General features: G+C 41.9%; 1 protein-coding gene across 1 annotated transcript in view; it reads left to right on the plus strand.

The window, feature by feature from the left end:
* Positions 1-12887: 12887 nt before the first annotated feature.
* Positions 12888-13875, plus strand: part of LOC103072266 (general transcription factor II-I repeat domain-containing protein 2) — a 45894-nt gene continuing 44906 nt past the window's right edge. Inside the window, exon 1 of the mRNA XM_007468756.1 lies at positions 12888-12986. Within this exon, the coding sequence (XP_007468818.1) occupies positions 12888-12986 (99 nt within the window). The remainder of the gene's footprint in view (positions 12987-13875) is intronic.

A 13875-nucleotide genomic window follows, 5' to 3' on the forward strand; every position in this document is an offset into this window, starting at 1 on the left:
TTTAATTTTTATTATTAATGTTTAATTATACAATTAATCTATGACTTTTACCTTTGTAGAAAAATTAATAAAACACTATACATGGCTACAGGGAAAGGCTCCTTTAAAACCACAGCACCACATATAGCTGGTGCCATGGAAAACCATTATTTTATTTTTGATAGGTGTGAGTGTTTTTAAAAATTGGGATAATATGTATTTCATTCTGCAACTTCATCTTTTCACTCAAAACTATATTGGAGATACTTTTTTTAAAATAAATTTGTTTATTTATTTTTGGTTGCATTGGGTCTTCGTTGCTGTGCGCGGGCTTTTCTCTAGTTGCAGTGAGTGGCGGGGGGCTACTCTTCACTGCAGTGTGCAGGCTTCTCACTGCCGTGGCATCTCCTGTAGTGGAGCATGGGCTCTAGGCGCACGGGCTTCACTAGTTGTGGCTCGCGGGCTCTAGAGCGCAGGCTCAGTAGTTGTGGTGCACGGGCTTAGTTGCTCCATGGCATGTGGGATCTTCCCGGACCAGGGCTCAAACTCATGTCCCCTGAATTGGCAGGCAGATTCTTAACCACTGAGCCACCAGGGAAGCCCTGGAGATACTTTTACAACAGTTTGTTTGGACTTACCCCATTCTTTTCCACTCCTGGATATTACTGTGAATAAACTACATCTTGTTTAACCATTCTCCTTTTTTCATGGACATGTGAGTTGTTTCTATTTTTTTCTATTACAGTGAATATTCTTGTACATGTTCCTTTTGCACTTATTTAAGGGTATAACCTGGGAAGATACTGATAACTGGAACTGCTGGGTCACAGAAAATGCTCATTTAAAAAATTTAATAGATGTTTTTAATTTGTTCTCTAAAAGTTGTGCTACCATAGTATATGGGTGGATTCATTTTTCCATATACCAAACACCTGATACAAACTTTTAAAATGTTTGTCAATCTAATACCTAAAGCATATCTCATTACTGATTCACTTTGTATTCTGTAATCTCTAGGAAGGTTGAACATCTATGGTTACTAGCATTTCATGTTTCTTTTACTGAGAATTGTTTGTTTATTCATATTCTTGGCCACATTTCTATTGGGTTGTTTGTCTTATTAATTTATAGAAGTAATTGATATATTATGCATAGAAACCCTTATGTGTTGAAATATTTTATCCTGTCTTTTTTCTTAATTTATGGTGTCTTCTGTCCTACACAATTTTATTTTCTTGTAGTCAGTTTTACTAACTTTATCGTTGAGAGCTTCTGCTTTCTGTGTCTTGTTTAGGAAAACTACTACCCAAGATAATAAGGATATTCTGTAATATTTGTAAAACAATCTAATTTTTTACTTTTTCTATGTAGATTTGGAGTTGATTTTTATGAGTGGTATGAGACAAGATTGTATATTTCTTGATATTTTTTTCAAACAGATATTTAATTGTCCCCAAATTATTGGCCATTAACAGACTTTATCTGAAGATTTGAAATGCCATTTATAACATATGATAAATTTCCACATACATGGATCAATTTCTGAATTCAATTTTTGTTTCTACTGATTTATTCTCAAACTAATATGACAAGATTTCACCTGCTACAGCTTTATAATATGCTTTGATTTTCATTCAAATGTCTCTTCTTTGTTCTTTTACAAAATTGCCTTTGCTATTCATAACATTTACTTTCAAATAAATTGTAAAGTCGTCTTGCCAAGTTGCATTAAAAAATCCCACTGGGATTTTTTTTTTTATTGGAATTGCATTAAATTCATGAGCTAATTGAGAGAAATTAACTAGGAGAAATGACATTTTACAATCTTGAGTCTTCCCGTAGCATGTAAATGTGGTATACTCTTAATATTACCATTGGTTTCAGCCATCTGCTTGATGAATTCAGCTCGCTGCTTCCAGGTAAATTCTTCTTTCAGTTTTCTGAGAAAAGGGATCTTCCAACTTTCTAGGGCAGTAGTCTCCAAATTATTTTGATTATGTATCCCTATGGGTAAAATTTGTGAGCATGAAAAAATATATATAAATCATTTGCACATATTATTATACTAATATGTACTTTATGAAATATACAAAGAAATTATTTAAATAATGAGATAAAGATTAAATAAACAATAATTTTTAAACAAACATCTTATTGTGTTTTTTAAACTGTTTGCTCTCATTAAAAATAGTAGTGGTAGGAAAATACCCGTAGGTAAGATGATTTTTGCAAAAACAATGTGACTACATATGTTTAATTTAAAATAATTTTAAATTATTTTTCATGAAACAGGAATGTGAAGGGCTGGCTTTTTAAGCAATATGGGGGTATAATTTATGTAAAATAAATTGCATTCATCCAAACTATAGTTTGAAAAATTTTGAAAAACGTATTCAGCTGTGTGAGCACCACCACAATTGAGATACAGCATAATTCCTTCCCCACCAAAATCATCCTCATGTCCTTTGCAGTCAACCCCTTTCTCCACCCCGGTACTAGGAAATTGACATGGTTTTTGCCACTATAAAATAGTTTGTCCTTTCTAGAATTATATATATGAGCAATAATAAAATATGGGCTCTGATGTGTGTCTTCATTGACTAAGCATGATGAATTTGGAGATTCCACGTACCCATAATTCGTTCTTTCTTACTGCTGAGTACCATTCCATTATATGGACGTACCACAATTTCTTTATTGATTCACCTGTTGATTGACATTTGGCCTTTTCCCTGCATTCAGATATTATGAATACAGCTGTTAAGAACATTTGTGTACAAGTCTTTGTATTCACATATATTCCTTTTATCTTGAAGAAAAAGTTCATTGAGAATGTTTACATCTGTGTTCATGAGGGATATTGGCCTGTGCCTTTCTCTTCTTGTGACGTCTTTGTGTGGTTTTGGTATCATGGCAATGCTGTCCCCATAGAATGAGTTAGAATGTATCTCCTTCTCTTCAGGTTTTGGGAAGAGTTTGCATAAATTTATTTTTACCTTAAATGTTCAGTAGAAATTACCAGTGAAGCCATCTGGGTCTGAAATTTTCTTTATGGGAAGATTTTTAACTAAATTTCCAATTCTTTTATAGATATAGGGCTATTCAAATTATCTATTTCCCTTGAGGAAGATTTGGTAATTTGTGTCTTTCAAAGAATTTGTCCATTTCTCTTAAATTGGCAAATTTAGTGTCAAAAACTTGCTCATACTTTTCCCTCATTATCATATATTTTGCTCGTTTATTTTTGAGTCATTTCAGGCAACAGGATAAATCCAATCCTTGTTACTTTACCTTGGCCAGAAGCCTAAGTCTGGACATTTACACTTAACTCTGAGGTGGAGAGTTATTGGACAGTTTTTGTTGTTGTTGTTACGCGGGCCTCTCACTGTTGTGGCCTCTCCCGTTGCGGAGCACAGGCTCCGGACGCGCAGGCTCAGCGGCCATGGCTCACGGGCCCAGCCGCTCTGCGGCATGTGGGATCTTCCCGGACGGGGTCACGAATCCGTGTCCCCTGCATCGGCAGGCGGACTCTCAACCACTGCGCCACCAGGGAAGCCCCCATATGGAAAATTTTAAAGCAGGTTAGAAAATTGTTTCCAAGTTAAGTTTTCAAGTATGAGAGTTTTGTACTCCCATTGTTTTGGGCAACAAAATTCAATCAATCCTTATTATTCACTAACTCCATATTTGTGAATTCACCTACAATTTATAGGTAAATTTAAAAGCAATACTCACCCTGCTTTCCCCGCTTATTAGCAGACACAGTAGAGTGGCAAAAAAAAGTTGTTTTGCCTGCCGTGCACGTTCCCAGCTGAGGTAGAACAAGGTGACACCAGCTCTCCCACTGTAAACAAGTGTCCTTTTCCTGGTCTATTTAATGCTACACTTTCCACATTTTGTGGGTTTTCTTTTTTTTTCTTTTTCTTTTTTGATGATTATTTCTGTTTAAAATGGTCCTCAAACATAGCATTGTCTAGTATTCCCAAGCACAAAGAAGCGATGTGCCTTACGTAGAAAATACTTGTGTTAGCTAAGCTTCCTTCACACAAGAGTTACAGAGCTGTTGGCCATGAGGTCAACTAATGAATCAACAATATACATTAAATAAGGTGTCTTTAAACAGACACACACATAAAACAAGGTTATGTATTGATAGTTTTACCAAAATGTGAAGAGGCTGGAAGAAACCTAATCCTGTATTTCTCCTAGGAGCAGTATTCAGTTTTGCTCAGTGTTTGCTAAGAATTTATAGACCATAACTCTTCCGGACAGAAAGAATCAACTATAACATAATGGAAATATTTTCAAACATCTCTTTTAAAAATGATGTCATACCCCAATAAATATGTTTAAAAAAAATGATGTCAAAAAAAGCAGGTACCATCTCAACTAACTGCTGGATGGTTATCTTTACCTTGAAATAACATCTTTTTTAGCAGCTTCTGCTAGGAAGCATATCTTTGTGAGACACTTACAGAAAAAAATGTCAGCGAATCGTGACACTTGTCTTTTTGCAAAAGAAAATGTGTATTAGAACATAACTTCAAGACAGTAAAGAATGAGAACGCTGCCTTCAACTGCGTCTGAATATTCCTTTAAAACGAGAAACAAGGCAGCTATGTCAAATCGGAGCAATGCATAAACCATTTCTATTATCCTATTCTCCTTTTGGCATATATAAAATATGTAACTGTAACTTTGCTTAAACAACACTACAGTAATATTTCGAGTACTTGCTGGAGTGCCATCACCATCTGATGGACAGCTCATGATTGGTTGGTTATGTCACTGACCCCCATCAAAAGGTGAGGACAGGGCTTCCCTGGTGGCGCAGTGCTTGAGAGTCCGCCTGCCGATGCAGGAGACGCGGGGTCGTGCCCCGTTTCGGGAAGATCCCACATGCGGCGGAGCGGGTGGGCCCGTGAGCCATGGCCACTGAGCCTGCGCGTCCGGAGCCTGTGCTCCGCAAATGGGAGAGGCCACAACAGTGAGAGGCCCGCATAACGCAAGAAAAAAAAAAAAAAAAAAAAAAGGTGAGGACACGTTGTTACAGTATTACAACAAACAACTCGTTGGCTTTAAGGCAGATTCACCGGTCACTGGAGTTGTGGCCTCACCGCTTTAAAGGTACAAACTGCAATCATGCGTAACTATCAAATTAAATAACAGCAAGAAAGTAGTCCACGTTCGGGGGCGGTGTCAGGGGTGAGACCAGACACATGCAGCCACTCATCTAAGGCTGAAGATGGACGAGCACGTCTGGCCTTGAACAGAGCGGGACTAAGGGACTTCCAACAAGCTCACTGTGAAGCTGAACTATTCCACGGCACCGGAAACGGCAACTCCCACTTGGGGCGCTGCGGACACACGAGTCTAGGCTGCCTTCCAGGAAGCCAAAAAAAAAAAAAAAAAAAAAAAAAAAAAAAAGGAAAAGAAAGAGAAAAAGAAGGGATAGTGGAGAGCAGGGCTTCGGCCGCCGCCCACACGCCGCGCCCTCGCCTCTTCGCGGTTGCGGCAGCCGCCCTCGGCCCCCGGGCCACTCCCAGGTGGCTCAGCCCACGGACCCCGCGGCCGGCCGGGCGCTGCCCGCCGGCGGGGACCTCAGGTGCGTACCCCGCCCCCGCCGCAGCCGCCATTAAGAGCGGGTGCTTTGCTTGGAACTTTCTCGTCCCGCGGGCCTGACGGAGGGGAGGCCTGGGGACACCGCCCGCCCAGGCGCGCTGTCTGCAAGCACCCCCTTCGCCGCCAGCCCGACCGGCCCCCCAACCGGCGCCCCGCGGGCAAGGCCCGAGGAGTGGGGGTGGGGCGGGGAAGCCCTGGCGCGGGGGCAACGGTAGCACGCACGGAACGCGCATACCTCTTCCTTCTGATTGGCTGAACGGAGGCAGTGGGGGCGGGTGCTGCAGACTCTGGCCTCTCTAAGGCCCGATGTACGTGAGGTCACGCTCCAGCTGTCGTACGTGGGGATACCGCGCTGCGTGCGGACGCGCTTGATTGGTTATTGGGGGGGCGGGTCAGACGCTGTTGCCTGGTAACTGCGCCCGGCTCCACGGCGGAGGTGTCCAGACACCGCCCCTCACGTCGCGCACGTTGCCGAGTGGCGCGCGGTGTGGGGTTTGTCGTGGGTGTGGTCACTGGGGCGGACACCGGTGGCCGGTTTGTTGGCAGAAAACCAACCTAGAGATCAGAAGAAGGCTCTGGTCCTAGACTACAGTCCCTCACGATTATGATTTAGAGATAAAGGAGAAAAAAGCTTTGCAGGGGGGTTGTTTTGCCTGCCGTGCACGTTCCCAGCTGAGGGGGGTTCTGGCTTTCATTTTGCCTTCATTACCTGCTATTCTGTATCTATGCAGGTCTAACACGAGACCGCAGAATGTGGATTTTATTCACATAAAAATCACTTTGTTTCCCCCTTGTCTTTCCTGCCAGCAGTGTATGTTTTCATATAGCACGTGCTCATTACATTTTTTTAAATTTTAAACATTTGTTTGGCTAAGCTAAAGTTCTTGATTATTTGTTAAGCTTTTTTTTTTTCATTTAATGTGGCCGCACTGCACGGCTTGTGGAATCTTAGTTCCCCGACCAGGGACTGAACCCGTGGAGTCCTAACCACTGGACCCCCAGGGAATTCCCAAGCATTTAATTTTGACTTTTTTTTTCATTTTTTGACATTGAAAATACATATTATATCTAGTTCTTTTCCATACTCCTTGGTCATTCCAGAAGAGTCCTGGTTGTCTTGAAATTTGTTATTATTCTTTTTTTAGGATATTTTTTCCCAGCTTGAGATATAATTGACATATAACACTGTATTAGTTTTAGGAGTACAACATAGTGATTTGACATATGTATGTATTGTGAAATGACTACCACAATAAGTTTAGTCAACATCCATCACATCACATAATTACATTTTTTTTTTCTTGTGGTAAGATCTACTTTCTAAGCAACTTTCAAATATACAGTACAGTATTGTTAACTATAGTCACCATGCTGTACATTACATCCCCAGGACTAATTTATTTTATAACTGGGAGTTTGTACCTCTTGACCACTTCAATACATTTCTGTTGAATGCTGAGTAGGTACACCTGCATTTGTAGTTTCCACTTACTGTAGGCCTGGGCTGAGTCAGGGAGAAAGTGGCACCTTGGGAACTTGCTAATTAAAATCAAGGCCTCGGGGACCTGAAAAATTAACCTTTGGAAAGGTAAATTTAGAAAGTTTAAAAAATAAAGCAGGTGTCTATTTCAAGATTTCAGAGGTTTGATAAATGGAGTGGATGACATTCCAAAATTTAAGTGGTGGAAATGAATTCTAGAACAGGGATGGGCAAATTTTTTTTGTAAAGGGTCAGATAATAAATATTTCCAGCTCTGAGGACATGTGGTCTCTGTCACATGCAACCCTGCCTTTGCAGGAAAGCGGTCAATGGACAAGATGCAAGCCAGTAAGTGTGGCTATGTTCCAATAAAACTTTATTTATAAAAATAGGTGGTAGTCTGGTTTTGATGTTTGCTTTTCATTAGTAAAATATAACATTGAAAAGGAGAGAAAGTCCTCAAAGTTTGCTGGGAAAACTGTGAGATTTGAGAGTTGTTTCAGTTTACATCTCCAGTTTTAAAAAAGCAAAAAGTTAAGCACTATATAAAATCTGTGGGCTTCCCTGGTGGCGCAGTGGTTGAGAGTCCGCCTGCCGATGCAGGGGACACGGGTTCGTGCCCCAGTCCGGGAAGATCCCACATGCCACGGAGTTGCTAGGCCCGTGAGCCATGGCTGCTGAGCCTGCACGTCCGGAGCCTGTGCTCTGCAATGGGAGAGGCCACAACAGTGAGAGGCCCGCGTAACACACACACACACAAAAAAAAAAATTAAAATCTGTGATCTAAATGAACAAAGCTGGTGCTTTAGATTTCAGTAGAGAAGTTAATCACCATATAGGCTTTGGGGGTTTGAACTCTGGCACAAGCTCTCATTGTCAAGGATTTTTAACTATTCGAATGCAATGATTTTGTTTCTCAGGGAAAAGTCCTCAAGGTGGGAAACCACCTGATTAGCTTATAACCATGGTTCATTAGTTTGGATGTGCTATTGACACATGGTGTGTTCTAAATCATAAAATGTAAAAAACAAAGTTCCTGCCTCCATTTGCTGTTAAAGGGTGCCAACAAAGCAATAATTATGAAACATACATTTTTAAAATTATTGCTGGTAGCACAGTTGACACCAACCGATAATAGCTTTTTGAGTTCCACCTAGTTTCATTCTGCCTGTTATTTTATTCTCTGTTAAAGTTTTGGCATCACAGTCCTCTCAGAGATTACTGTGGTGTAATTACAGATTAGGTGCAAGCATAAGAGCCTGGAATATGCCAGTCCCTTAAGTGGGCTCAGATCTCTGGTGGCTCTCAGTGTGAGCATCTCACAACGGTGTGTCTGGTTCTACTGTTTAAAAATGCGTATTTTTCATACATCATGGCCCCTACACTACATCACTTGATGATTAATGGAAGAAACAATGACCCATGTCAACACTGCAGGGAAATCTGGCTCTGCAGGATTTAGCAAGAGGTCACAGAGAGGTCACAATGAATCCACTATTCATGTCATCAACATGAGAGTCACCATACTGTGGCTTTGAGGGTTCCAGTGGCTGCTAGGTGACCAGCCAAGTATGTGATAAGGCTTTAGAGAGACTGCAAAGTATTAAAGCTATGGCTAGACGACGTGAAATCTAAAGACATATCTATCGATGGCAAAGTTCTAAGAAAAAAGGGAAACCACCACCAAAGAGGGGATGGACTTGTGATAGACAACGCAGAGCCCGCTAGGGGTGGTTGACAGATTTCAGAACTCCTTACCTGAAAAAATGTGTGGTGTCGGCAAAGCTGCATCTGCTGATAAAGAGCTAGAAAAGCCTCTCCCCTAAACGATGGAAGAAATCATGGAAGAAAAATGTTCTCTCTGGGAAGGATATGTTCTGCTTCTTCGGATAATGGTGACCATGCATGAATTTGCCTTTTGCTATACCTACTTCCATTGTAAGACTCGACTCCGCTGAATGAGACAGTCTCTTTTTTTTTTAACAGTGTTTGAATTAGTTACCTCCGAAAGATAATGGTCAAGAATATATTTCTTCATCACAGTTTTAAAAAACAGTAAGGTATTAAAGAGCTTGGTTCCAGGCTTCTCTCTAGAACAGTGCAAATTTACCCACGTGAGTCCTTTTTTAAAACAATTATTTTCTTTATTTTAGGTAAAAATTGAACACATGTTCGCTATATTTAAAAGCTTATTTAAAAATCTTGGTGAGATTTCTGTAACTTCCAACGGGAAAATTATTTAAATATTCCAACAAGTAATGCAGCTGACACGTAAAGATAAAGAAAAGAAATTGGAGTGAAACTCTAGCTTTGCCAATAGATGTATTTTGCATAAATAAAACTTATTTCAAGTTGGACCTTTTAATATGAAGTAATAAGTAATTTAATCAGAATTCTTTTTTTTTTAATAAATAAATTTATTTATTTATTTATTTTTGGCTGAGTTGGGTCATCGTTGCTGCGCGCGGGCTTTCTCTAATTGCGGTGAGCGAGGGCTACTCTTTGTTGCGGTGCGCGGGCTTCTCATTGCGGTGGCTTCTCTTGTTGCGGAGCACGGGCTCTACATGCGAGGGCTTCAGTGGTTGTGGCACGTGGGCTCAGTACTTGCGGCTTGCGGGCTCTAGAGCGCAGGCTCAGTAGTTGTGGTGCGTGGGCTTAGCTGCTCCGCGGCATATGGGATCTTCTCGGCCTAGGGCTCGAACCCATGCCTCCTGCATTGGCAGGCAGATTCTTAACCACTGCGCCACCAGGGAAACCCCCAATTCAGTGGTTTTTAATATATGCATGGAGTTGGGCAGTCCTCACCAGAGTCAATGTTAGAACATTTTCATCATCCTGAATAGAAACCCTGTACCCTTTAGCTACCCCACCTCCCAGCCCTAAGCAACCACTAATCTACTTTCTGTCTCTATAGATTTCCCTATTCTGGACATTTCATATGCATAGACTCATGTAATATGTGGTTCCCTTGATTTTAAAACGAGGGGGCCCATAGAAGTTCAGAGGTGAAAGCAACCTTCATAATAAGTGATTGATTTAGTCATAGAGAAGGAGCCTGAGGGCCGCTGCCCACTGGGGTCCCGGAACAGGTTGGTGGTCTGGGGAACGCACAACCTGGCTTTCCTGGCCCCTGCTTCTGTGAGGACCAGCCCATCATGCCTCATGCCCTGTAAGCTTGTGTCACCAGCCTAACTTGGTGTGTCCTCTGGTGTTCACTGTTAATGCCCCTGTGAGATGGCAGTTTCTTTCTGGCAAAGGGAGCAGGAGAGGATGCAGCCACTGGGTTAGGGGTGCAGGGAATATTCCATGAATAGCGTTGACTAAGGACTGTCCAGGGAGGACTTCCCTGGTGATGCAGTGGCTAAGACTCTGCGCTCCCAATGCAGGGGGCCTGGGTTCGATCCCTGGTCAGGGAACTAGATCCCACATGCCACAACTAAAGATTCCGCATGCTGCAACTAAAAAGAGATCCTGCACGCGGCAATGAAGATCCCGTGTGCCGCAACTAAGACCTGGCACAGCCAAATAAATAAATAAATATTTTTTTAAAAAAAGGACTATTCAGGGAAATGACCTCTTGGGACAGGCAAAGAACAGTTCAGTGAATTTCTTTTGTAATCCAGATACAGCCGTTTCTAGAGAGCAGAAAGCCCCAAACGAATGCATCCTTCCCCATCAAGCCTGACGGTCCCCTCCAGCGTTCTTACCATCAAAAAGTACAAAGATGCTCTTGAAAAGTTCTGGTAATGAATAGGACCTCTCCTTGCCTTTGGCGTCCCCACGGGCTGTTGGTATGGTGTCCTCCCATTTCTTAACACACACTGAATGTGATTGACATAGCAGATCTACAGCAATTGAAGGTGAGAAGTGGAAACAGCAGTAGGCAGGAAGTTGCCCAGCGTCTAGCTTTTCATGGACAAATCAACATGTTTGTAACCTGAGAATACATCTGCTCCTTTTTCTCTGTCTGGGATAATAAAGGGAAAATAAGAATAATGAATGAAAATATTCTGAGCTCCTAAAGAATCAGGATAGGGCATAATCTAAGTGAATAGTCTGGTAAGTGGCAAAAATAGCATGCCTTTGCTGTTTCATACTTTGTGATACCCATTTCTTCGGCCTGCTGTACTAAGTGATGATCGTGGAATCTTGATGCTAGAGGAAAGAGTTTCTAAGACTTAACACGTGTCCTTGGTGGTGCTGCTTGCTGCCTTTTCTGACTCCAGCTCTGTGGGAATAGAGTCCTTGTTATGACAAACAGCATTCACAGACTTCTATCTGTTCTCAAATATGGGTGTGATAACAAGTGTCAAAGAGTGTCAAAGTCTTGATATTAAGATAATTATTTAAAAGCTTCAAATTGGGACTGGCCTGGCAGTCCAGTGGTTAGGACTCCACGCAGGAGCAGGGATTCGATCCCTGGTCGGGGAACTAAGATCCTGCAAGCCTCGCAGCGTGCCTAAATAAATAAATATTTTTTAAAATAAAATCTTCAAATTGAAGTATATTTCCTCACCTGTTCATGCCCAGGTCTTGCCTGTTAATTTATGTTCCTAGTATGATGTCACACTCTCATGTTCTATTTCATAATAGGGAAAGTTATAAAAAAATTTTAAGTCAAACAGTTTGCATCCTAATGGCTCTGTACATGCTAGTCTATGTTCTTTCTTTCTCAGGAAGACCTTAGCTCTAACTTAAGAGATCCTCAAGGATCCTCAAGTGTCTTCAGAAGATCTAGATATATGAGTAGTTATATTTTTAGAATTCCTTTTCAGCCTGCTATATCCATCCAGATTGGCTAGGGTAGGCGATGGTTAAAAACACCACCAGATTTTGGTGCATTCAAGGAAGCAAGGATTTATTCCTTGCTTGCCCTAGAGGTCTCTTGTGATTGGCTGTGGGTCTGATCCAATTTCCTCAATCTGGAACCCAACCATATGGAACGTGGCAGATCCATTGCAGAGAAAGGAGTGTGGCAGGAACCTCTGCGTGGAAGTGATGTCATTTCCCTGACATCCTCGGCCAAGGCAAGGCACGCGGCCACACACCTTCAAGTGGGCAAGGAATTGAACCACGGGCTCTGAAAGAAACATTTGCGAATATTTCTGAATAGCCTTATAGGACCACGGTACTTAACCCCCGTAGATCCTTAGGCTTCCTATTTTTATGTTGATCTGTTTATCTTTTGCTTACAAACATAATTAAGCCAGATTTTGCAGGGGCAGGACACAATGACAAGTGCTTAGTTCTTGTATGCTCTAGTTCAAAGAACTCTTTTTATGATGTTAGAGAAACTTTTTCAAAGAAACTTTTTAATGCTCACTTGATTTAGAGTCTGGGGAAAATTAGAATGAGCTTTCATGCAGAAGTCCTAGCAGGAAAAGGAAGGAAGGGATTTTCTCTTCCCATCTGTAATACACAAAGCCACTTCTCTCCTCTTCCTGTGTATGTGGACCAGGATGTGGTGCCAGGCATGGTCATGCTGAAATCTGACAAAACAACACTGGATCAATAAAGGACCTTACCTTCCGTCCTCCTCGTCTGGGAAATAGTTAACATGCCTCTCTAGCATACCTGAATTTATTTTATGAGAAGGTGATATCTAGGTTTAGTGGAAAATACACTATGGAAAGTTAGCATTGCTCTACAGAGATCTTAGGCAAATCACTTAAGTGATTGGTTTCTTCACCTTTAAAGGAAGGGTTGAACTAGGTCACCTGGGAGGACCCTCACAGCTCTAAACATGTTGAGCAGGACACTGAATTTCTACTACTCACTTTCCTAATACTTCTCTTTCCTAGGGATCATGGCCCAAGTAGCAATGTCCACCCTGCCCATCACAAATGAGGAGTCCTCGGAGAGCAGGATGGTGGTGACGTTCCTCGTGTCTGCCCTTGAGTCCATGGTGAGATGGCTTTGCAGTTCTATAAAATGTCACGTGGTTCGATCACTGCCAAGCATCAGAATGGTGAAACACTTCACCGACACTTTTGATGTTCACCTTCAGTGTTACGTCCTATCTGTGTACACATATCCTTTTTTATAGGGGATGATGGGCTTGTCAGATAATTAAGAAATTTTTTTTTACATTATGGTTGGAATTGTATAAATGTAATCTCTCTAGATCTGAAAATTTAATGAAGGCCCCTCCGTTACCTTGTTTGAGAATACTTTTTGTTTAAAGTCAAAGGTAAATTAATAATCCAGGGGCAAAAAAATAATAATAATAATCCAGGGGCTTCCCTGGTGGTGCAGTGGTTGAGAATCCACCTGCCAATGCAGGGGACATGGGTTCAAGCCCTGGTGCAGGAGGATCCCACATGCCACGGAGCAACTAAGCCCGTGCACCACAGCTACTGAGCCCGTGTGCCACAACTACTGAAGCCCGCGCGCCTAGAGCCCATGCTCCGCAACAAGAGAAGCCACCGCAGTGAGAAGCCCGCACACCGCAATGAAGAGTAGCCCCCGCTCGCCGCAACGAAGACCCAACGCAGCCAAAAATAAATAAATTTTTTTTTAAATTAATAATCCATTTATATGCATCTACATCCAAAGTGTAAAATTTACCTTGTGGGTGAAAATTTGAGGGGAGATTTACATAACCTCAAAGCATCTGATCACAACGTATTGATTAAAAAACGGAACATCAGTAACTTTATAAAAGTAGAGAAACCTGACAGCCACCCCCTTAGTCAAGTGACCAAGGGAACATCAGCAGTAATGGGACAGAGGGACCTCCCGAGCTGCCTGGTGGGAGGAACTGAGGAGGGGCAGTGCCGCGTCCTGGCATTCCT

This window comes from Lipotes vexillifer, unplaced genomic scaffold, assembly GCF_000442215.2.
Source record: "Lipotes vexillifer unplaced genomic scaffold, Lipotes_vexillifer_v1.1 scaffold12, whole genome shotgun sequence".
In the NCBI taxonomy this organism is placed as follows: domain Eukaryota; kingdom Metazoa; phylum Chordata; class Mammalia; order Artiodactyla; family Lipotidae; genus Lipotes; species Lipotes vexillifer.